General features: G+C 37.9%; 1 protein-coding gene across 6 annotated transcripts in view; it reads right to left on the reverse strand.

Moving 5' to 3' along the window:
• Positions 1 to 26,871, reverse strand: part of ZGRF1 (zinc finger GRF-type containing 1) — a 103,119-nt gene that overhangs the window by 21,063 nt on the left and 55,185 nt on the right. For all 6 annotated transcript variants that reach the window (XR_010156669.1, XM_009448147.4, XM_009448148.5 and 3 more), the window contains 6 exons: positions 26,096 to 26,292; positions 23,790 to 23,929; positions 5,240 to 5,383; positions 4,480 to 4,594; positions 2,852 to 3,114; positions 273 to 432 (listed from right to left, as the gene is read on the reverse strand). Coding sequence is in view for 5 of the 6 variants with exons in the window: in XM_009448147.4 (XP_009446422.2) it covers positions 273 to 432; positions 2,852 to 3,114; positions 4,480 to 4,594; positions 5,240 to 5,383; positions 23,790 to 23,929; positions 26,096 to 26,292 (1,019 nt within the window). In the remaining variant the exon portion in view is untranslated. The remainder of the gene's footprint in view (positions 1 to 272; positions 433 to 2,851; positions 3,115 to 4,479; positions 4,595 to 5,239; positions 5,384 to 23,789; positions 23,930 to 26,095; positions 26,293 to 26,871) is intronic.

A 26,871-nucleotide genomic window follows, 5' to 3' on the forward strand; every position in this document is an offset into this window, starting at 1 on the left:
TCTCTCTAGCCCTACATGTTCTTGGCTGAACTTGAATTTTTGCATGAGTATCACTGTGCCAAAATTTCCAGTTCTGGTTTTGATTTTATCCTACTTACAAACTAATTAGCCCATTAAGTGTTTCATAGATGCTGGCTTCTGGGTCAGAGACAAAGGTCTTGCATTCTTGGCATAACCAGCAAGAGTACATGGACACTCAGAGCCCATAGTGGGTTGCCTCTCTCAACAATATCCCAAAACATTAGCTACTTAAATGCACTTGTCATGCCTACCCAAGAAGTACTCTGTCAACAGCCACATTAGTAGAAGAAGAAATCAGAAGTTTCCACGGCCTTGCATTTCCAATGGTGGGAGCTTCACTCTTTTCAAACAGCTGTACAAAGAACAAAATCACCACTGCCAGCAAATAACTCTTTCCTGCTCCAAACACACCTAATTATTTTAAAAGAAGAAAAAAATAAAAAGCATAAAATAAATAAATTTCTTTTTTCTTTTCTTTTTCTTGAGACAGTCTCACTCACTCTGTCACCCAGGCTGGAGTGCAGTGGCACAATCTCAGCTCACTGTAACCTCCACCTCCCAGGTTCAAGTGATTCTCCTGTCTCAGCCTCCCAAGTAGCTGGGATTACCAGCGTGCACCACCACACCTGGCTAATTTTTGTATTTTTAGTAGAGCCACCATATTGGCAGGCTGGTCTCAAACTCCTGAACTCAAGTGATCCACCTGCCTTGGCCTCCCAAAGTGCTGGAATTACAGGCGTGAGCCACTGTGCCTGGTCAAACATAAATTTCTATAGGTATAACAAATATTTCATCCATCTCTCCCTCCTCCATTTAATTAATTAATGTCTTCAAAATACATTGAGTGTTCACTATGTGCAAAGCACAGGGGATAAATAGATAACCAAAATACTTCCACTTTTAATGAGACCAGCACCTACTTAAAATGATAAACAAGGAATAATTAGAAATAACATGGTAAGTAATATTATTTTGGATCAGAGAAGGAAGAAAATCTATCTCTGTTTTGATGGAGGTGGGAGTACTTCCTAAAATTAAGAAGTAGAACTAAGACTTCCAGAATAAGATGTCCAGACTGCTTAGAGATACGGCCATTCCAGGCAAAGCCATGACAAAGCATGTTGCTGTTAAAATAACTTTTCTATATAACCTCTACCAAATAGGCAAGAGATGAGGCTGATAAGGTAGGCACAGGGGTAAATCACAAAAGCTCTGTTTGCTATAGCTAAACAAAGTTTGAATTTTATCTTAAAGGCCAGCAGATGTCATCTAAAGATTTCAAGCAATGGTTGTTTTTTTTGTTTTGTTTTGTTTTGAGACAGGGTCTGGCTCTGTTGCCCAGGCTGGAGTGCAGTGGCGCAATCGTGACTCACTGCAACCTCTGCCTCCCAGGCTCAAGCCATCCTCCCACCACAACCTCCAAAGTAGCTGGGACTACAGGTGCATGCCTCCATGTCCAGCTAATTTTTAAATTTTTTTGTAGAGACAGCGTTTTGCCATGTTGCCCAGGCTGACCTTGAACTCCTGAGCTTAAGCGAGCTACCCTCCTTGACCTCCCAAAGTGCTGGGATTACAGGTGTGAAGCCAAGCAATGGGTTTGACTTAATCAGATTGTGTTTTAAAAAAACAACTTGAATGAAAATATGAAGTAAGGCAAAACTAGTGGTAGATCAATTAGAAAGTTGTGTGAGATAATTACAACAATAATAAATGTTAACTTTACTAAGCACCTCCCATGTGCCAAGCACTGTTCTAAGCCCTTTACGTATGTTAACTCATTTAATCCTCCAACCCTATGAGGTGAATGCTATTATGATCTCCATTTTGCAGAGTAGGAAATTAAAGATTAAGAGATATATAACCTGCCCAAAATCATACAGCTAACAAATGATACAGTCAGAACGTAAATTCAGGATTCTAACTCTAGACCCCACACTCTTACCCGCTAGGCTATATGGAGGTATGATGAAGGCTTGGATTGAGGGGATACAAGTAAACTGGAGAAGAGATACTCAATATGAAAGATGGATAGAAGCTAGAAGGAACACATTTCAGTGACTAATCTGATGGCGGGAGATGAATAGTGAGAGAATATGAGGAGGATTAAGAGAGAGTCACTTAATCTTGAAAGAAAAATCTACGATCACTCTCAGATTTTATTTGGTCAACAGGGTGGATATGACATAATTCCTCAAAATAGGACAGAAAAGTAGGATTAGCTTTGGGGTGGAGGTCTATGAGAGAAAATGTGCTACAGAGGCAACAGAGTCCAGATAGAACTATTTACTGTAAGTAGGAGGAAGTAAATCGCCTTCACTGTGACAGAACCAAGCGGTAAGAATAGCTCCAAAATTAGGTAAATTGGAGAAGGAAGGCAGGATATTGAAAGCAGTTTCTGTTATGACCTCCATTTCCTCTTTTAGAGGCAAGATCAAGAGAAAGGGCAAGAGTGAGGTTATGAGAAGAATTAAGGTTTGTAATCACTGATATAAAGGATAGAAGAGTGAGCTGACTAGGAATAAATAAAAGGTTTTGCTGATCAAGTTAAGTTTACTATAGGAGAGCAACATGTAAACATCTAGATCAATCTGGATACTTTGACCATAAGTTTATAATGCTGCTCATTCATCAGATATGCTAATAAGTCTCCCTTTTAGGGTAGTCAGTTCTGTTCTCATCTAACAGTTTACCAAAGTGGGTACAGGTTTAAAAAGTCTACTTAGAGTTATTCTTGAACCTCATTTGACTAGGAAATTATAAAGGAGCAGACTGAGTTACAAAAGCTTACAAATAGAAAACAATTACAATTATTTTCTTTCTTGCTTCTTACCATGTATGATTGTGATAGGGAGGGTATGAGTTTGCAGTTCCTTCACTTCTTCAATGCTTTCATGTGATGCCATCATTTGAGCTATTTGAATTAGAGCTGTAGCTTGATCCTTGTTTAACTTGTGTACCTGAATCAACTCACTAGCTAACTTCAATGTTGCTCCTAGGCTGAGTAGTTCAAATTTTGTACTGACATTTGTGAAGGCTGGTGGGATAAATTTTCTCTTACTGACTCTTTTGTTACTAACTATAGTTGGCGAAGACCTAATAAAAATGAAGCAAATAAACAATTTTTAAAAAAGGGGCATTTGAAAAAGATGAGTAGAATAATTCATAACTTAGCCATCACTTTGTAAGCATTACAGAGAACAGTTTTTTACGGAAATAAACAGTAAGTGGATATATACTGTAAATGGATACATACTCCAATATCGAGGAGGGTAGAAGAGAACTGACGTTTGTTGAATACTTACTACATGCTGACACTTTGCTGAGCATTTTACATATTACTTGATGAAATCTTCACAACACTAGGAAATAGTTAATTATCCCAAATACAGATACAAGAATATTGAATTTTTTCCCCCAATACCACACCACAAATAAGTGGCGGACTGACTTTAAAACCCATGCTCTATTATACAAACCTAACTTAGATAATTAATCTAGCCCTCATTTCAGGTAAAACTACATCACATGAATTGGTCTTATTTCTATTTCCATGAAAATTCATTTCAAATTGGATAAATAACATAATGAAATCAAAGGATATTTATTTTTTTACCTAGGACTTCATTGTAGTGAGAAAAATAAAACATCACAGATAGATAATAATATTCCAAATTGAAAACTGGATTTTCCTATCATTTTTAATGCATTTAATATAATATCACTTCCAATTTTTTAAAAAGGGACATGGTGCTTGAGAAATTCAAAATGAGATATGGCTATATCGAGAATAAAATCAGTAGCAATATACACACTGGATTCCAGCTGTAAAATGATTCCTTTAAATGTTAAATAATTTGTAATATAAAAATACAGATAATAAAAAATAAAATCAATACTGAAATGATCCTTAAATTATCTCTTGATGAAGTGAAAATGTACAGTAACATTTATTAGCTCAAACCTTAATAAACAGATGAAAAATAATGCATAATTCCTTTTCTCTCTCTTTTTTTTTTTTTTGAGATAAAGTTTCACTTGTTGCCCAGGCTGGGGTGCAATGGCACCCGGCTCACCGCAACCTCCGCCTCCCAGGTTCAAGCAATTCTCCTGCCTCAGCCTCCCGAATAGCTGTGATTACAGGCATGTGCCAGTATGCCCAGCTAATTTTGTATTTTTAGTAGAGACAGGGTTTCTCCATGTTGGTCAGGCTGGTCTCAAACTCCCGACCTCAGGTGATCTGCCCACCTCGGCCTCCCAAAGTGCTGGGATTACAGGCATGAGCCACCGCACCCAGCCCCTTTTCTCTTTTTAACCACTGACAGAGAATAATGTCATAGTCTGAAAAATAATTACAATTTTATTGGCAACATTTATATAATGTACTTTTATTGAATTTTCACATTTACTTCTGATTACCATTTTTTAATACCAATGACTCAAAGGTAAAAAATGACTTACGTTGTTAACAGGTACTGTGTTAGAGGTAGAGTAGCTGGATTAAAGTAGTCCTGAATGTTTTTCAAAGTAGTCAGTTCTGTGCTAGCATTACAAACCAATAACGCATGGACAACCACTGTACAGAGGATGCAGAAAATAAACATTTGATGTAAATAAAATGGACCATAAAAACTCTGTGTTAAATGCCCACATAACTCAGAGTTCAGCTACTGAATTAAGCACATGACATAAAACAAACCCTTAAACACACACAGAGATCCCAAACTTACATTCATTAAATTACTATGCTATCTGCTCATTCATTTTATAATGGGTATGCATAAACTGCATAATTTAAATCATATTTGGACTTCCATATATCAGCAAATGAACAAGAACACCTGTTTTGAGTTAGTACCTAGTAGCACAACTTCACAGCCAGCAGTTTCCTTTAATCAACATATCACTTGTGCCACAGAGTAGTATTTGTATAATTTTTAAACACTTTCTTGCATTTTTTCCTCAATTACTTCACAGAAATATATGGAAAACAGAAAATCAGAATAATCTAATTAGAAAATTAGAACAAAACAATCCCCCACGCACCATTCTTCCTCACAGAAATATCTATATATTCAACTTCATACACATTTTCAGGAACTCACTGTACACAACAGTCGAAACTAGAGTTGGGTCCTTTTTGTTGGCTTTAATCAAACAGTGCATCTTATGTCTATCATTCTTTTTAAATATAAACTAAAATGAGCATAGTAATACTCACTGTTAGTGGGCCAATTAGAAGGGAAATAGCCTTTCAAAGGCAGTATTTCTATCTCATTAATAGATGATGGTCCAAAGAAAGCACTACATGCAATAAAAGTATCCAGCTCAAAGTCTAGGGTTTTTGAAACCACCCAAAGATCATCTGAAAAGACAAACATTTTAAAATATTACACAGACATATACAGTATGGTTTTATATTTTTAGAAATTATATATATTTGCATATGTGTGTACATATATCTATAGTACACATATACATACACAAGATGAGAAGTAAAGTTCTGGAAAGATAATTCATCAACTATCAACCTAAAGGTTGGGAGTGCTCTGAACAAAAGAACCAGCATCAGATTCTGCAATTAATACAGTACCACTTGAATCACACAGAAAAAGACTAAAGAGATGGCAGAATTACAGGGTGAGGAAGAAGGAGGGCAGAGACATCACATGGGAAGACGAGTTTGCTACAATGGAAATCCCTAGGTTTTGCATAAACCCACAGAAGGCCTAAGAAGGCAGGACATGGGCTAGCCCATAAGACTATTTTATTAGTCCGTTCAGGCTGCCATAACAAAATATCTTAAATGAGTAATTAATTAAGATGAGTAATATCTTAAATGAGAAATTTATTTCTCATAGCAGTTCTGGAAGCTAAAAAGCCCAAGATCAAGGTGCCAGCAGAGCACCAGTGAATAACCAGTGAAGGCTCATTCTCACTTTGTAGATGGTGCAAAGGGGCCAAGGCACTCCCTTTAACCTCTCTTATAAGGCCACTAATCCCATGCAGGATTAAGTTATGCAGCGCCCACATGACTTAATCATCGCCCAAAGGCCCCAGCTCTTAATACACTGGCAATCAAATTTCAAAGTATGTATTTGGCAGTGGGAACGGACGGCAGGGAACACATAGTAACCACTTAACAAGCTACAAAAAAAAGTAATATTGGACTCAGTTCAGGCTGAGAAAACCAACTGCCAGGGCATCAGCAATTGGAATAGTGCCAAAGATCAGATCAGTAAGGATATTAGCAGTTCTAGCAAGCTGAGAAATAATCACAAAATAGTAATATACTATCCCATTTTCACTAACAAGCTTCTTTCAGGAAAGCTGACCTTCCTCCTCTCTTGTAACTACTTAGTAATTAGTATGTGAATCTTGTGATATTAAAAGTAGGCACAGAGAAGAACAGGGTTTTTAAAAATGAGAAACGTGTGGAAGCCCTGAAAGAGAGACTAAACTGGGCAGCGACTAAGATTTCAATACCCAAATGCATCTGAAATTTACTGCACAAAATCTATCAAATTGGATTCATCTTATATTTTCTCTGCTGCAAATAGGAATAAGAGATTGAAGTGAAGAAAATAAACTGAAGAGAACCTTAAGACTGAATATATCTAGTAATTATTTAATCATATGCATTTCACAATGGTAACCTATAAGGAATGAAAATGAAAGGTATTAAAGTAAGACTTTCACTTTTAACTTTATATATTTCTTTATACCTTCATTTTTCATTGTATGTATTTATGTATTACTTAATTTTTTTTTCCCCCAAATGCTGGCTTGGAGATTTTTAATTTTTAAAAAATGATCTCAAATGCTTAATTTCTAAAAATCCAACCACTTCATGAATGTCTGCTATGTGATATACATTTAAAAAATAAAAACATACATACTGTTCCTGCTCAAAAGTTTCCTTCAAAGGTCACATTATAAATTCTTTTTACTGAATTGTGTTCGCAGCCGCCACCGCGCCGCCGTCGCTCTCCAACGCCAGCGCCGCCTGTCGCTGACTGAGCTCCAGCCAAAGGAGAAGGGGGGTAAGTAAGGAGGTCTCTGTACCATGGCTCGTACAAAGCAGACTGCCCGCAAATCAACCGGTGGTAAACCACCCAGGAGCAATTGGCTACAAAAGCCGCTCGCAAGAGTGTGCCCTCTACTGGAGGGGTGAAGAAACCTCATCGTTACAGGCCTGGTACTGTGGCGCTCCGTGAAATTAGACGTTATCAGAAGTCCACTGAACTTCTGATTCGCAAACTTCCCTTCCAGCGTCTGGTGTGAGAAATTGCTCAGGACTTTAAAACAGATCTGCGCTTCCAGAGCGCAGCTATCGGTGCTTTGCAGGAGGCAAGTGAGGCCTATCTGGTTAGCCTTTTTGAAGACACCAACCTCTGTGCTATCCATGCCAAACGTGTAACAATTATGCCAAAAGACATCCAGCTAGCACGCCGCATACGTTGAGAACGTGCTTTAGAATCCACTATGATGGGAAACATTTCATTCTCAAAAAAAAAAAAAAAAATCTCTTCTTCCTGTTATTGGTAGTTCTGAACGTTAGGTATTTTTTTTCCATGGGGTCCAAAAAAGAGCTTCTGCACAGCAAAAGAAACTACCATCAGAGTGAACAGGCAACCTACAAAATGGGAGAAAATTTTCGCAAACTACTCATCTGACAAAGGGCTAATATCCAGAATCTACAGTGAACTCAAACAAATTTACAAGAAAAAAACAACCCCACCAAAAAGTGGGCGAAGGACATGAACAGACGCTTCTCAAAAGAAGACATTTATGCAGCCAAAAAACACATGAAAAAATGCTCACCATCACTGGCCATCAGAGAAATGCAAATCAAAACCACAATGAGATATCATCTCACACCAGTTAGAATGGCAATCATTAAAAAGTCAGGAAACAACAGGTGCTGGAGAGGATGTGGAGAAATAGGAACACTTTTACACTGTTGGTGGGACTGTAAACTAGTTCAACCCTGTGGAAGTCAGTGTGGCGATTCCTCAGGGATCTAGAACTAGAAATACCATTTGACCCAGCCATCCCATTACTAGGTATACACCCAAAGGGCTATAAATCATGCTGCTATAAAGACACATGCACACGTATGTTTATTGCGGCACTATTCACAATAGCAAAGACTTGGAACCAACCCAAATGTCCAACAATAATAGACTGGATTAAGAAAATGTGGCACACCATGGAATACTATGCAGCCATAAGAAATGATGAGTTCATGTCCTTTGTAGGGACATGGATGAAATTGGAAATCATCATTCTCAGTAAACTATCGCAAGAACAAAAAACCAAACACCACATATTCTCACTCATAGGTGGGAATTGAACAATGAGAACACATGGACACAGGAAGGGGAACATCACACTCTGGGGACTGTTGTGGGGTGGGGGGAGGGGGGAGGGATAGCTTTAGGAGATATACCTAATGCTAAATGATGAGTTAATGTGTGCAGCACACCAGCATGGCACATGTATACATATGTAACTAACCTGCACATTGTGCACATGTACCCTAAAACTTAAAGTATAATAAAATAAAATAAATAAATAAATAAATAAAAAATAAATTATTTTTACTTACTGAATTAATAACATAATTCAAAACATGCAAAACAATGCTCAAAAACACTTTTGAATTAAAAAAATAAAGATATAGGGGATTCCTGATTCTGGTGTCATCTAAGATGCTGAATTAGTATGATTGTTGGCTTCCTTTCTGTGGGGAACAGAGAGAGAAGTGGAGAAAACCATGGAAAACCTCGAGTTGGAGGGCCTGTTTTGTACTGGGGTTTGTGTCCCTGAAGTGATTTTGGCCAAGGGCAGAAGGCCTGTAGAGGAGGAGGGGATCAAAGAGGGTGGGGAGGCTCTTGGGGTTCTGTTCTTACTTCCCATCCCATCCTCTTCCCCATCCCCAATTGTACTGGGACAAATAGGGCCTACCCATCCATAAGGCAATTTATACTTCTGGTCCAGAAATCCTCTGGAGGAAAAAAAAAAAAAAAAAAATCAGGGCAGCAATGCAAGCCCTGTGCCATAAAGTGTGGAGAAAAACAGATGGTAACTCACTGATCACAGGCAGTCTCTACCTCACCTCCAAACTCCTAGGGCTAAAGAATTCTACAGTCTAAGAAATGATACATCTTAATGTTGCTTTTTCCTTTTAACCAGAGGTTTTAGACTTCACTTTAGGGATTGTTCTGCAGGTAGCTGTGGTTTTCTGGTGCCTGGGGCTCTCCACCCCATAGCTCATTTACACCCTCAACTCCCTGAGCTCCTTGGAGCTGACCAGATTGGGATGGGCCTTCCCCGACATATACTGCCAGAAAGAAAAGCTCATAACGCCAGGGAAAAATGAGTTCACAGGCCAAAATACTGAGACATTCAAGGAACACAAAGACTTAAAAAAAAAAAACCAAAAAAAAAAAAACTGGATTATAGAGTCATATAGAAAAGGGAAAGCCAGAATTGATGGGCAAATAATTTAAATTTGGCCTGATAAAGAGATGTAAAGAGGTAAAGGAAGATGGTAACAATGTAAAATAATAACAGCCGAGTGCAGTGGCTGTAGTCCTAGCTACTTGGGAGGCTGAGATGACAGAATTGCTTGAGCCCCAGAGTTTGAGACCAGCCTAGGCAAAACAGTGAGGCCTCATCTCAATAAATAAATACATATGCACATACATACAAGAAAACAGGCCAGGCACAATGGCTCACACCTATAATCCCAACACTTTAGGAGGCTGAGTCAGGGGGATAACTTAAGTCCACGAGTTCGAGATGTGCCAGGGCAACATAGCAAGACCTCATGGCTACAAAAAATAAAAACATTAGCTGGGTGTAGTGGCTTGAACCTGTAGTCCCAGCTAGTCAGAACGCTGAGGTGGGAGGATCACTAGGGCCTAGGAGGTCAACGCTGCAGTGACCCGTGATTGCTCTACTCCAGCCTGGGTGACAGAGTGAGACCCTGTCTCAAAAATTAAACAAAACAAAACAAAACAAAACAAAACAAAACAAAAACAGGAAAAAGAAATGAACAGAGATATTAGGTTGGAAAAATATAATTGATAAATAGCAGGATGAATACATTTGAGGAATCAATAGCCAATTCAGATAATCATATTGATGATATTTCCCAGAAGGAAGAAAGGACAAAAATTCAGGAAATATAAAGGAAAAACTAAGAGATTTGGAAGACAGATTCAGAAGTGCTAATATTTAAATAATAAAAGACCTAGAAAGGAGGGAAAGAATAAAGAGATAAATAGGAAGCTTATTTGAAGAAATAATGAAGATCCATTTCCCAGAAGTAAAAAAAAGATGATGAACTTTAGATTTAAAAGGCCCATAATGTGCCCAAGAGGAGAAACAAGGAAAAACCCAGTTAGACACTGTATAGAGAAATATAAGACTATCAAAGTAATCAAGAAAATTCTAAAACTCCCAGCCAGAAAGACCACATAACACACAAAGAAATAAGAATCAGAGTGCCAGCCAGGTGTGGTGGCTCACGCTTGTAATCCTAGCACTTTGGGAGGCCGTGGTGGGTGGATCACCTGAGGTCAGGAGTTCGACACCAGCCTGACCAACATGGTGAAACCGTGTCTCTACTACAAATAAAAAAACTAGCCAGGCATAGTGGTGGACACTGTAATCCCAGCTACTCGGAGGCAGAGGCAGCAGACCCGCTTGAACCCGGGAGGTGGAGGTTGCAGTGAGCCCAGATTGCACCACTGCATTCCAGCCTGGGTGACGAGAATGAAACTCTGTCTCAAAAAAAAAAAAAAAAAAAAAAAAAAAAAAAAAGCCAGGCGTGGTGGCTCACGCCTGTAATCCCAGCACTTTGGGAGGCCAAGGCGGGCAGATTACAAGGTCAAGAGATCGAGACCATCCTGGCCAACATGGTGAAACCTTATCTCTACTAAAAATACAAAAATTAGCTGCGCATGGTGGTGCGCGCCTGTAGTCCCAGCTAATCGAGAGGCTGAGGAAGGAGAATCACCTCATCATTCAGGAGGCGGAGGTTGCAGTGAGCTGAGATCACGCCACTGCACTCCAGCCTGGTGACAGAGCAAGACTCCATCTCAGAAAAAAAAATAAAATCACAGTGCCATCAGACTTTCAAACAGTGAATACAAGATGATAACTAAGTATATTAAATGTTGGATTAAAATATTTGAAAGTGCTGTTTTTGTAGGTTGAAAGTATTAAAGGAAAAGAACTTAGAACCTAAAATTTTATATGTAGCCAAATTATCGTCCAAAGAAAGATAGAAAATAGATCTATACTAACCAAGTGTTTCAAGATTTAGACTAGAACTACTCAAAGTAGGCTGACCTGAACAGTTTGTTATTGGTCTGTAACAAGAAGCTTGTGCTAGAATATAATCCAATAAATCAACATAATGCTTCCTTCATTCAGAAAGCTTGCTACAAATAAAACAAAATACAGCTAAACTAAACAGCATGCTAATGATATAGGTGATTTACATTCTGGAGCAGCTCCTCAGCTCTTTTTGGGAACCAGTAAGTTTGTGGACCAGAACCAGCCTACAGACTCTACCTTGAGTAGCACTAGTCTAGATTTTGTCAACTGCGGGCAGGGCGGGCAAGAGTAAGGAAAGGGATCAGGGAAGAACCAAGGGATGTGGGTGCTTTCTAAGTATCTGTTTTATTGGGGGGAGGGATAAGATTTAAATATCAATTTATTTTTTAAAAGTAAGAAATTATTTTAAAAAGCATAGTAAAATTAGAATAAACAAAAATAATTTAAGATTAAAGAAACATATCCAGGTGTCAATTACTATAATAAATTCAACTATCGGGCTTATTCTATTTACAAGTCACATCTTTAAAATTGAGACATATGCTGTTTATAAGGAACACCTGTAATATAAGAAGAAAGAAAGACAAAAAAAGAAAAAAGACTTATGAAACTAATACTAGTCAAAATAAACTTAGCATATCTACATTAACAGATAGATTTTTAAGAAAAAATTATTAGAGATGGAGAGGATCATCGCTACATGATGATATAAGTTTACCCCGAAGTTAATAATAATTTAAAACATATATGTACCCAATAAAATAGCCCTAATATATAAGATGCAAAAAGTAATAAATAGCAGAGAGAGAGTGCACCACAGAGGAAGTTTTCAACTCATCTCCCTTAATTACTTAGATAACTGCCACAAAAAGTTAGCAAGACTATATAGAAGATCTGGACAAGACAATTAATAAGCTTGATCTGATCGTTAAAGAGTTTTGAATTCAACAGTTAGAGAAAATGTATTTCTCTTGTACTATGCCATTAAAAAAAAACCTTAATAATATCACTTCTCAGTCTTTTGGCTACGATCAAGTGTACAAAAACCTTAGTAGGCCAGTCGTGGTGGCTCACGCCTGTAATCCTAGCACTTTGGGAGGCTGAAGAGGGCAGATCACTTGAGGCTAGGAGTTTGAGACCAGCCTGGCCAACATGGTGAAAACCTGTCTCTACTAAAAATAGAAAATTTAGTGGGTGTGGTGGTGGGTGCCTGTAATCCCAGCTACTTGGGAGGCTGAGGCAGAATGGCTTGAACCTGGGAGACACAGGTTGCAGTGAGCTGAGATCAGGCCACTGCACTCCATCCTGGGCAACAGAGCAAGACTCTGTCTCAAACATACATACATACATAAATTTAATAAATTTTAAAGAATAATATTATAAAAATCATAATGTCTACCTATTACATATTTAAGTCAGAAGTTAACAAAAAGTTCAACTAGAAATTCCTTACATTTTTAATATTAAAACACATGCTAAATGACTCACAGGTTAAAAAAAAATCATAATGGAAAACTTACAACAAACTGAATTATAATGAAAAAAATACTTCAGCAAAAATAGAGTGGTAGGCCAGGCATGGAGACTCACATCTGTAAACTCAACACTTTGGGAGCCCAGGCACGCAGATCACTTGAGGTGAGGAGTTCAAGACCAACCTGGCCACCATGGTGAAACCCTGTCTCTATTAAAAATATAAAAAGTTAGCTGGGTGTGCTGGTGGGTGCCTGTAGTCCCAGCTACTTGGGAAGCTGAGGCAGGAGAATCACTTGAACCCAGGAGGTGGAGGTTGCAGTGAGCCAAGATTGTGCCACTGCACTCAGCCTGGGCAACAGAGCCAGACTGCATTTCAAAAAAAAACAAAAAAGAGTGGTACTTTAAGGAAAACTTACAGCCCTAATAATTATATTAGAGAAGAGAAAAGCCTCAAAATTAGCTAAGTATCAAGCTTAAGATGTGTAAAAAGAACAGTATACTATCCTAAACAAAATAGAAGAAATCATAAAAATTAGAGAGGAAGCCAATAACAACAATAAAAACAAAACAAAAATACATTGCTGATCTTCTGATCAATAAAGCCAAGTCAGTTCTTCCAAAACAATAACAAAATAAGACAAACCTCAGGCAAGACTGGTCAGAAGAATAAAAACACAAACAATACAATGGTATCAGAGAATATGAATAAATTTAAGATAAAAATATTCAAAACTTCTACAGGGAAATTTGCAAAACTTTATTATAAGATGTTACAAAAAATTTTTAAATAAACAGAGATACAGCAAGTACATGGTATTAAATCTTAATTTTTTTTTTTTTTCTGAGACAAGGTCTCACTATGTTGCCCAGGCTGGTCTCCAAACTCCTGAGCTCAAGCTATCCTCCTGTCTTGGCCTCCCAAAGTGTCAGGATTACAGGCGTGAGCCACCATGCTCAGCCCTAAATCTTGGTATTTTAAAGATGTCATCCCTTCTCAACTTTATAGGTACAATTCCAATCAAGATCCCAACAAGTTTTTCATGAAACTTGATAAGATGATTCTAAAATATATATGAAAGAGTAAATGACCAAGAACAGCCAGGTCACATCTAAGAACAGAGAGGGGAACTTGCACTATTTGATATTTGGATTTATGAAGCCATGGTAATTAAGGCAGTGTGGAACTGGTACAACAATATACAAATTAACCTACAGTATAAAATAGGGAGTCCAGAAAACACACAGCTACTTTAAACCTGATTATATGACAGAGGTAGCATTTCAGATCAGTGAGGAAAAGAGAGACTAATCAATAAAAAATGGTTACTATTCTAGCAAAATTGGTAATTAAAAAGAAAAAGATGAAACTGGATCCCTACTTCATACCATATACAAAAGAAAAAAGAATCAACTTCAAGTGGACTGACGATTTAAATCTCATAGCCACCAAAACAGCATGGTACTGGTATAAAAACAGGCACACAGACCAATAGAACAGAATAGAGAGCCCAGAAATAAAGCCAAATACTTAGAGCCAACTGATCTTTGACAAAACAAACAAAAACATAAAGTGGAGAAAAAATACCCTATTCAACAAGTGGTGCTGGGATAACTAGCAAGCCACATGCGGAGGAATGAAACTGGATCCTCATCTCTCACCTTATACAAAATTCAACTAAACATGGATCGAGAATTTAAATCTAAGACCTGAAACCATAAAAATTCTAGAACATCAGAAAAACCCTTCTGACATTGGCTTAGGCTAAGACTTCATGACCAAAAACCCAAAAGCAAACACAATAAAAACAAAGATAAATAAGTGGAACTTAATTAAACTATTAGTAAAAAGCTTCTGCACAGCAAAATTAACAATCATCAGGGTAAACAGACAACCCACAGAGTGGGAGAAAATATTCACAATCTATACATCTGACAAACGATTAACACTCAGAATCTACAAGGAACTCAAACAAATCAGCAAGAAAAAACCAAATGATCCCATCAAAAAGTGGGCTAAGGACATGAATAGACAATTCTCAAAAGAAGATATACAAATGGCCAACGAACATGAAAAAATGCTCAACATCCCTAATGATCAGGGAAATGCAAATCAAAACCACAAGGCAATACTGCCTTAATCCTGCAAGAATGGCCATAATCAAAAAATCAAAATTAATAGATGTTGGCAGGGATGAAAGGGAACACTTTTACACTGCTAGTGGAAATGTAATCTAGTACAACCAGTGGAAAACAGTGTGGAGATTCCTTAAAGAACTAAAAGTAGAACTACCATTTGATCCAACAATCCCACTACTGGGTACCTATTCAGAGGAAAACGCAAAAAAGATAATTACACGTTTATAGCAGCACAATTCCCAATTACAAAAATATGGAACCAGCCCAAATGCCTATCAATCAACGAGTGGATAAAGAAATTGTGATACACACACACACACACACACACACACACACACACATCCCCCATGGAATACTATTCAGCCATAAAAAGAAACGAATAATGGCATTTGCAACAACCTGGATGGAACTGGAGACCACTATTCTAAGTGAAGTAACTCAGGAATGGAAAAATCAAACATCGTATGTTCTTACTCATAAGTGGGAGCTAAGTTATGAGGGTACAAAGGCATAAGAATAATACAGTGGACTTTGGGGACTCAGGGGAAAGGGTAAGGGGGGCAGTGAAGGATAAAAAGACTACAAATTTGATACAGTGTATACTGATCAGGTGATAGGTGTAGCAAAATCTCAGAAATCACTACTAAAGAGCTTATTCATGTAACCAAACACCACCTGTTCCCTCAAAAAATTATGGAAATTAATAATAAAGATTTAAATGTCAAAAACCAAACTGTAAAACATTTAGTAGAAAATATAGGTGAGTAATTTTAGAACTCAGCATAGGAAAAGATTTTTAAGGTAAGATGTAAAAAGCACTGTCAAAAAGAAAAGATTACTAATAAATATGATTATTCTAAAATTAAGAATTTTTATTTATCTAAAGATACCTTAAAGTAAGTGAAAAGACATGATCTGATGAGCAGATATTTACAATATACATAATCAACAAAGAATTAATATGAAGAATACATAAAGAACTTCTATAAATAAAAGAAGGTTATAAAGAACCCAATAGTAAAATGGCTAAGAAGAAACACATGTAACTAAAAAACACATGAAGAGTATTTTAACATCAGTGGTGAGCAGAGAAGTGTGAGCTAAAACCACAATGCAATCATCTTATACTCATTTGAATGGGTTGATCCATAAGATCTCTTATACTTAGAATGAGTACAAACTGATAGAGCCACTTTGGAAATCAGTTTGGCATCACAAACTAAAGATGTGTGAAGTATGTTCATATGCTGTAAGGCAGCATTTTCATTCCTAGAGTAATATTCAAAAGAAACCCGTACATGTCTAAAAGACAGTACAAGAATAATATTCATAACACCCTGTTCACAATGGTAAAACTTAGAAACCCAAATAACAATGAAAACAATAAACTATAGCATGTTTACAAAATATTATACAACAGCCAAAACAAATAATCTAGACTCTAGATTTGAGAACAACATGGATAAATTGTAGCAACATACTAACCAAAAAAAGATAAATTCCAAAAGATTATATACAGAATGACATCATTTTAGTAAGGTCTAAAAAAACTAAAAATTTTATATAGCTCCTTAGGAATTCATTTACATAAATCTATACACAAAAGAAAGAAAAATGCTGGTGAGTGCAAGGATCAAAATGATAATTACCTTGGGTTTGGAGAGACAAGATGAGGTAATGGGGTTAACTTAAATGTAGGTTGGTATAAAGGTACTAGATTTTGATTTGGTTTGTGGGCTCACAGATGCTTATTGTATTATTTTAAATAAGTTACTAATTAAATAACTAAATGAAGGTGAGCTATGTGAGGACCAATGACTAAGAGTAGGTCACAAAATCTCAAATAATGATTAATCCAACTTAGTGTACCTAAGGTCCTTTAAAAACACTCAATGCTGGCCGGGCATGGTGGCTCATGTCTGTAATCCCATGGGAGGCCAAGGTGGGTGGACCACCTGAGGCCAGGAGTTCAAGACCAGGCTGGCCAACATGGTGAAACCCTGTCTCTACTAAAAATACAAAAATTAGCTGGATGTGGTAGCGCGCATCTGTAATCCCACCTACTCGGGAGACTGAGGCAGAATAATCACTTGAATCCAGGAGGCAGAGGTTGCAGTGAACCTAGATCACGCTACTGCACTCCAGCTTCAGCAACAGAGTGAGACTCTGTCTCAGGAAAAAAAAAAAACAAGCAAACAAAATAAAAAAACACTCAATGTTTAAAGAATTTTATTTCCAAATATACAAAATTTGGGGTTCAATGTTGCCAAATTACATAGACAATAAAAGAAGCATCAACAAACTTATTATTACGTATTTTCAGTTTATTTTTGACATTAAATCAGAGCACAGTTGAATCAACATACTTACTTATATGATTCCAAGAACTAATTAAATGTTTCTCATATCCCTTTTAATAAAGTTTTTAAAAAGCCCTAACATTTGGGGGGAGGAGCCAAGATGGCCAAATAAGAACAGCTCCAGTCTACAGCTCCCAGCGTGAGCAATGCAGAAGACGGGTGATTTCTGCATTTCCAACTGAGGTACCGGGTTCATCTCACTGGGGAGTGTTGGACAGTGGGCGCAGGACAGTAGGTGCAGTGCACCGAGCATGAGCCGAAGCAGGGTGAGGCATCGCCTCAGCCGGGAAGTGCAAGGGGTCAGGGAATTCCCTTTTCTAGTCAAAGAAAGGTGTGACAGACGGCACCTGGAAAATTCGGGTCACTCCCACTCTAATACCGCGCTTTTCCAACAGTCTTAGCAAACAGCACACCAGGATATTATATCCCGCGCCTGGATCAGAGGGTCCTACACCCACGGAGCCTTGCTCATTGCTAACAGATCAGTCTCAGATCAAACTGCAAGGCAGGAGCTAGGCCAGGGGGAGGGGCGCCTGCCATTGCTGAGGCTTGAGTAGGTAAACAAAGTGGCGGGACGCTTGAACTGGGTGGAGCCCACCGCAGCTCATGGAGGACTGCGTGCCTCTGCAGACTCCACCTCTGGGGGCAGGACTTAGCCAAACAAAAGGCAACAGACACCTCTGCAGACTTAAATGTCCCTGTCTGACAGCTTTGAAGAGAGTAGTGGTTCTCCCAGCACGCAGCTGGACATCTGAGAATGGACAGACTGCATCCTCAAGTGGGTACCTGACCGCCAAGTAGCCTAACTGGGAGGCACCCCCAGTAGGTGCAGACTGACACCTCACACAGCTGGGTATTCCTCTGAGACAAAACTTCCAGAGGAACGATCAGGCAGCAACATTTGCTGTTCACCAATATCTGCTGTTCTGCAGCCTCCACTGCTGATACCCAGGCAAACAGGGTCTGGAGTGGACCTCCAGCAACAACAACAGACCTGCAGCTGAGGGTCCTGACTGTTAGAGGGAAAATTAACAAACAGAAAGGACATCCAAACCAAAACCCCATCTGTACGTCACCATCATCAAAGACCAACGGTAGATAAAACCACAAAGATGGGGAAAAAACAGAGCAGAAAAGCTGAAAATTCTAAAAATCAGAGCGCCTCTCCTCCTCGAAAGGAACGCAGCTCCTCACCAGTAACAGAACAAAGCGGGACAGAGAATGACTTTGACAAGTTGAGAGAAGAAGGCTCCAGACGATCAAACTACTCCCAGCTAAAGGTGGAAGTTTGAACCTATGGCAAAGAAGTTAAAAACCTTGAAAAAAAATTAGACGAATGGCTAACTAGAATAACCAACGCAAAGAAGTCCTTAAAGGACCTGATGGAGCTGAAAACCACGGCACGAGAACTGCATGATAAATGCACAAGACTCAGTAGCCGATTCGATCAACTGGAAGAAAGGGTATCAGTGATGGAAGATCAAAAGAATGAAATGAAGCAAGAAGAGAAGTTTAGGGAAAAAAGAATAAAAAGAAATGAACCAAGCCTCCAAGAAATATGGGACTATGTGAAAAGACCAAATCTACGTCTGATTGGTGTACCTGAAAGTGAAAGGGAGAATGGAACCAAGTTGGAAAACACTCTGCAGGATATTATCCAGGAAAACTTCCCCAATCTAGCAAGGCAGGCCAACATTCAAATTCAGGAAATACAGAGAATGCCACAAACATACTCCTCAAGAACAGCAACTCCAAGACACATAATTGTCAGATTCACCAAAGTTGAAATGAAGGAAAAAATGTTAAGGGCGGCCAGAGAGAAAGGTCGAGTTACCCACAAAGGGAAGCCCATCAGACTAACAGCTGATCTCTCAGCAGAAACTCTACAAGCCAGAAGAGAGTGGGGGCCAATATTCAACACTCTTAAAGAAAAAAATTTTCAACCCAGAATTTCATATCCAGCCAAACTAAGCTTCATAAGTGAAGGAGAAATAAAATCCTTTACAGACAAGCAAATGCTGAGAGATTTTGTCACCACCAGGCCTGCCCTAAAGGAGCTCCTGAAGGAAGCACTAAACATGGAAAGGAATAACCGGTACCAGCCACTGCAAAAACATGCCAAATTGTAAAGACCATCGAGGCTAGGAAGAAACTGCATCAACTAACGAGCAAAATAACCAGCTAACATCATAATGACAGGATCAAATTCACACATAACAATATTAACCTTAAATGTAAATGGGCTAAATGCTCCAATTAAAAGACACAGACTGGCAAATTGGATAAAGAGTCAAGATCCATCAGTGTGCTGTATTCAGGAAACCCATCTCACATGCAGAGACACACACAGGCTCAAAATAAAGAGATGGAGGAAGATCTACCAAGCAAATGGAAAACAAAAAAAGGCAACGGTTGCAATCCTAGTCTCTGATTAAACAGACTTTAAACCAACAAAGATCAAAAGAGACAAAGAAGGCCATTACATAATGGTAAAGGGATCAATTCAACAAGAAGAGCTAACTATCCTAAATATATATGCACCCAATACAGGAGCACCCGGATTCATAGAGCAAGTCCTTAGAGACCTACAAAGAGACTTAGACTCCCACACAATAATAATGGGAGACTTTAACACCCCACTGTCAACATTAGACAGATCAACGAGACAGAAAGTTAACAAGGATATCCAGGAATTGAACTCAGCTCTGCACAAAGCAGACCTAATAGATATCTACACAACTCTCCACCCCAAATCAACAGAATATACATTCTTTTCAGCACCACACCACACCTATTCCAAAATTGACCATATAGTTGGAAGTAAAACACTCCTCAGCAAATGTGAAAGAACAGAAATTATAACAAACTATCTCTCAGATCACAGTGCAAACTAGAACTCAGCATTAAGAAACTCACTCAAAACCGCTCAACTACATGGAAACTGAACAACCTGCTCCTGAATGACTACTGGGTACATAATCAAAGCAGAAATAAAGATGTTCTTTGAAACCAACAAGAACAAAGACACAACATACCAGAATCTCTGGGACACATTCAAAGCAGTGTGTAGTGGGAAATTTATAGCACTAAATGCCCACAAGAGAAAGCAGGAAAGATCTAAAATTGACATCCTAACATCACAATTAAAAGAACTAGAGAAGCAAGAGCAAACACATTCAAAAGCTAGCAGAAGGCAAGAAATAACTAAGATCAGAGCAGAAATGAAGGAAATAGAGACACAAAAAACCCTTCAAAAAAATCAATGAATCCAGGAGCTGGTTTTTTGAAAAGATCAACAAAATTGATAGACCGCTAGCAAGACTAATAAAGAAGAAAAGAGAGAAGAATCAAATAGACACAATAAAAAATGATAAAGGGGATATCACCACCGATCCACAGAAATACAAACTACCATCAGAGAATACTATAAACACCTCTATGCAAATAAACTAGAACATCAAGAAGAAATGGATAAATTCCTCGACACATACACCCTCCCAAGACTAAACCAGGAAGAAGCTGAATCTCTGAATAGACCAATAACAGGCTCTGAAATTGAGGCAATAATTAATAGCCTACCAACCAAAAAAAGTCCAGGACCAGATGGATTCACAGCCGAATTCTACCAGAGGTGCAAGGAGGAGCTGGTACCATTCCTTCTGAAACTATTCCAATCAATAGAAAAAGAGGGAATCCTCCCTAATTCATTTTCTGAGGCCAGAATCACCCTGATACCAAAGCCTGGCAGAGACACAACAAAAAAACAGAATTTTAGATCAATATCCCTGATGAACATCGATGCAGAAATCCTCAATAAAATACTGGCAAACTGAATCCAGCAGCACATCAAAAAGCTTATCCACCATGATCAAGTGGGCTTCATCCCTGGGATGCAAGGCTGGTTCAACATACACAAATCAACAAACATAATCCAGCATATAAACAGAACCAACGACAAAAACCACATGATTATCTCAATAGATGCAGAAAAGGCCTTTGACAAAATTCAACAACCCTTCATGCTAAAAACTCTCAATAAGTTAGGTATTGATTGGATGTATCTCAAAATAATAAGAGCTATCTATGACAAACCCACAGCCAATATCACACAGAATGGGCAAAAACTGGAAGCATTCCCTTTGAAAACTGGCACAAGACACGGATGCCCTCTCTCACCACTCCTATACAACATAGTGTTGGAAGTTCTGGCCAGGGTAATCAGGCAAGAGAAGGAAATAAAGGGTATTCAATTAGGAAAAGAGGAAGTCAAATTGTCCCTGTTTGCAGATGACATGATTGTATATCTAGAAAACCACATCGTCTCAGCCCAAAATCTCTTTAAGCTGATAGGCAACTTCAGCAAAGTGTCAGGATACAAAATCAATGTGCAAAAATCATAAGCATTCTTATACACCAATAACAGACAAACAGAGAGCCAAATCATGAGTGAACTCCCATTCACAATTGCTTCAAAGAGAATAAAATACCTAGGAATCCAACTTACAAGGGACATGAAGGACCTCTTCAAGGAGAACTACAAACCACTGCTCAGTGAAATAAAAGAGGATACAAACAAATGGAATAACATTCCATGCTCATGGGTAGGAAGAATCAATATTGTGAAAACGGCCATACTGCCCAAGGTAATTTACAGATTCAATGCCATCCCCATCAAGCTACCAATGACTTTCTTCACAGAATTGGAAAAAACTACTTTGAAGTTCATATGGAACCAAAAAAGAGCCCGCATTGCCAAGTCGATCCTAAGCCAAAAGAACAAAGCTGGAGGCATCACGCTACCTGACTTCAAACTATACTACAAACTATACTACAGTAACCAAAACAGCATGGTACTGGTACCAAAACAGAGATATAGACCAATGGAACAGAACAGAGCCCTCAGAAATAATGCCGCATATCTACAACTATCTGATCTTTGACAAACCTGACAAAAACAAGCAATGGGGAAAGGATTCCCTATTTAATAAATGGTGCTGGGAAAACTGGCTAGCCATATGTAGAAAGCTGAAACTGGATCCCTTCCTTACACCTTATACAAAAATTAATTCAAAATGGATTAAAGACTTAAATGTTAGACCTAAAACCATAAAAACCCTAGAAGAAAACCTAGGCAATACCATTCAGGACATAGGCATGGGAAAGGACTTCATGTCTAAAACACCAAAAGCAATGGCAACAAAAGCCAAAACTGACAAATGGGATCTAATTAAACTCAAGAGCTTCTGCACAGCAAAAGAAACTACCATCAGAGTGAACAGGCAACCTACAGAATGGGAGAAAATTTTTGCAATCTACTCATCTGACAAAGGGCTAATATCTAGAATCTACAATGAACTCAAACAAATTTACAAGAAAAAAACAAACAACCCCATCAAAAAGTGGGCAAAGGATATGAAAAGACACTTCTCAAAAGAAGACATTTATGCAGCCAAAAGACACATGAAAAAATGCTCATCATCACTGGCCATCAGAGAACTGCAAATCAAAACCACAGTGAGATACCATCTCACACCAGTAAGAATGGCGATCACTAAAAAGTCAGGAAACAACAGGTGCTGGAGAGGATGTGGAGAAATAGGAACACTTTTACACTGTTGGTGGGACTGTAAACTAGTTCAACCATTGTGGAAGTCAGTGTGGCGATTCCTCAGGGCTCTAGAACTAGAAATACCATTTGACCCAGCCATCCCATTACTGGGTATATACCCAAAGGATTATAAAACATGCTGCTATAAAGACACATGCACATGTATGTTTATTGCAGCACTATTCACAATAGCAAAAACTTGGCACCAACCCAAATGTCCAACAATGATAGACTGGATTAAGAAAATGTGGCACATATACACCATGGAATACTATGCAGCCATAAAAAAGGATGAGTTCATGTCCTTTGTAGGGACATGGATGAAGCTGGAAACCATCATTCTCAGCAAACTATCACAAGGACAAAAAACCAAACACCGCATGTTCTCACTCATAGGTGGGAATTGAACAATGAGAACACATGGACACAGGAAGGGGAACATCACACACTGGGGCCTGTTGTGGGTTGGGGGTAGGGGGGAGGGATAGCATTAGGAGATATACCTAATGTTAAATGATGAGTTAATGGGTGCAGCACACCAACATGGCACATGTATACACATGTAACAAACCTGCACGTTGTGCACATGTACCCTAAAACAAAGTATAATAAAAATAAAAATAAAAATAAAAAAATAAAAATAAAAAGCCCTAACATCTTAAAAATATGTTTTTTAGAAATGGTCTAATTTATTATACAATTAGTTTATAATACATATTACTATTAAATTATACTTTTAAAATTTAATATAAAATTCTTTAATATAAACAATTTATACAGCTGTATATAATGGAGATATAAGGCTAGACTGAATCACCAGTATGATCAGATCAACTTACTTTTGCTATAAGCTGAAGAACTTTCCTTCCGACTTAGCTTAAGATAAAGTTTGGTTTTTGGTTCATTATAAAACTCAGGATTTACAGTAGTAAACTTCTTTAGTTTGCCATACTGTTTTCTCTGAAAATCAAATCCTTTTCTGAAAAGGGAATAAAAAATAAAAATGAACTGTAATATTAAGATGCAAGTTTTTTGAAAATCTTTAAAATACAGTATGAAAAGAACCAGGGTTTCATGTTTACCTAGTTTCATACATGTATACAAAATATAAATATACTGTATCAAAGTAAGAAAATAACAACTGTCACAGAACTGTCATCAGTTTTAGAAGAGACTGAGATAGAAAAGTATCTAAAAGAACACCTCGTGTGCTTTTTAAAATTTTTAAATTTAATTTTGTTTATTGGTATATAATAGTTACACATATTTTGGGAGTACATGTGATATCCTGATACCTTTACACATTGTGTAATGATCAGATCAAATCAGGGAAACTGGGATATTCATCACTTCAAACACTGATCTTTTCTTTGTGTTGGGAACATTACAATTCTTCTCTTCTAGTTATTCTGATATATACAATAAATTATTGTTAACTATAATTTCCCTACTGTATTCCTTTTTTTTTTTAACACTTTAACCAACCTCTCTTCATTTCCCACCCCCTTTTCTTCCCAGCCTCTGGTAACCATCATTCTATTCTCTTACTTCCATGAGATCTGCTTTTTTAGCTCCACACATGAGTAAGAACATGCAATATTTGTCTTTCTGTATCTGGCTTCTTTCTTTTTTTTTTTTGAGACGGAGTCTGGCTTTGTTGCCCAGGCTGGAAGTGCAGTGGCATGACCTTGGCTCACTGCAACCTCCACCTCCTGGGCTCAAGCCATCCTCCCGTCTCAGCCTCCCAAGTAGCTGGGACTACAGGTGCAGGCCACCACACCTGGCTAATTTTTGTAGAGACGAGGTTTCATGAGACGACGTTTCATCATGTTGCCCAGGCTGGTCTGGTACTCCTGTGTTCAAGTGATTCACCCACCTTAGCCTCCCAAAGTTCTGGGATTACAGGCGTGAGATCATGCCTGGCCTTTGGTTTATTTCACTTAACATAATGACCTCCAGTTGCTGCAAATGACAAGATTTCATTCTTTTTTATGGCTGAGTAAGATCCCATTGTGTGTGTGTGTTTATATACCACATTTTCTTTATCCATTCATCCACTGATGGACACTTAGGTTGATTCCATATCTTGGCTATTGTGAATACTGCTGAAATAAACATGAAAGTGCAGGTATCTCTTTGATATACTTATTTCCTTTCTTTTGGATACATACCCAAGAATGGGATTGCTGGATCATATGATAGTTCTATTTTTATTTTTTTGCGGAACCTCATTTTCTAAACTATAAAATGGGAATAACTTATTCCGATATCTCCATCTTACAGGCTATTATAATAATTGCATAAAATAATTCATGCGAAGTGCCTAGTTAGAAGAGGGCCTGGCATATATCAGCTCCGAATAAAAATCTTACTACTAAATCACCATGCAAATAGTCATTATATTTATTTTGAATAATCTAAACTTATAAGACATACTTCCAAAAAGTAGCATTCTATTATCCTATAAGCTTTGTAGTTCAGACATGCAAATGATCACTTATTTATTATGCCACACTGCTAAAAATTATTCCTATAGTTTGTCGGATAGGGTTTCCCTTAGGATTGTGGAAAATAGCCCCGGCTATATACAAAATAAGTTAGAAAAATAGCACCCTGCTAGTTATCCTGATATTGCTGACATTTGTTTGATGTTTAGAGGGAGCCGAAATAACTTTAAAGACTTATTCCCTGGCCGAGCATGATAGCTCACACCTCTAATTCCAGCACTTTGGGAGGGTGAGATGGGAGGATCATTTGAGTCCAGGAGTTTGAAACTAGCCTGGGCAACATAGCAAGACCCCAACTCTACAAAAATTTCAAATTAGCTGGGCATGGTGGCATGTGCCTGAAGTCCCAGCTACTCAGGAGGCTGGGGCGGGTGGAGAGCATCAGCCCAGGAGTTGAAGGTTGCAGTGAGCTAAGGATCACACCACTGCACTCCAGCCTGGGCAACAGAGCAAGACCTTGTAACTATATAATTAAAAAAAAAAAAGACTTATTCCCATTTTGCAGGTTTACAAACTGAGGTATTCCATCTTTTAAATAGTTTTCCTATCTTAATCTCTTTTAAAACTGATGATAGTTCTGTGAAGGCTGTCGTTCTCTTATATAATCACAGGCAATTATTTGGTACTATAAAACATACCTCACCAAAAGCTGGCATTCCTCATAAAGTGGTATCTTTTGACTTCTTAAATACAAGCCAATACTCTTAATATCACTTAAAACCATGCCAGGTCGAGCTCCTTCCTGTGTTGAATATCCTGGAGTCACGTCCTCAAGCCATTTAAAGAATTTACATCGATCAGCTTTGGGTCCATCACATGTATAAAAGAGACGACCCTAAGGGGAAAGAAAAAAGATCAACATTTAGTGAAAAAAATGCTTTTATTTTTCGATTATTTTTGTGTTTGTCAAGGCTTCTATGAAGACTGCTTGGCATTACTGTACTCCAGTAAATTAGTCACTATATGACTTAACTTTATTATTAATTTAAAATTTAAAACCACCTACTTTTCCATTTACTTTCTGTTTATCAAAAGATTACATTATTCTGAGAATAAAAGCTTATTTGAAAATTTGTTTTTCTGATTTAAAATGTTCACTATAAACAACCTGAAAACTGTCCAGAAACACTGAATATCTTATCCATTTATTTCTATCCTTTTTTCTCATTCGCGTAAGTACACACACACCACAACCCAAAAAGAACAAACACATGTAAACTTTTTTTACACAAAACTCAGATGATACATTTTCTACTCTGTAACCTAGCCCTTGTACCCAACAACATAGTATGAGCATGCAACTATGTCATCAAATAATCTTAAAAAGAAAACAAAGATTTTTAGTGGCTACATTTTAGTCCACAGTTATATCACTATTTATGAATTTTTGCTTTTGACACCTAAATTTAAATCC

This window comes from Pan troglodytes, chromosome 3 (assembly GCF_028858775.2).
Source record: "Pan troglodytes isolate AG18354 chromosome 3, NHGRI_mPanTro3-v2.0_pri, whole genome shotgun sequence".
NCBI classification, from domain to species: Eukaryota; Metazoa; Chordata; class Mammalia; order Primates; family Hominidae; genus Pan; species Pan troglodytes.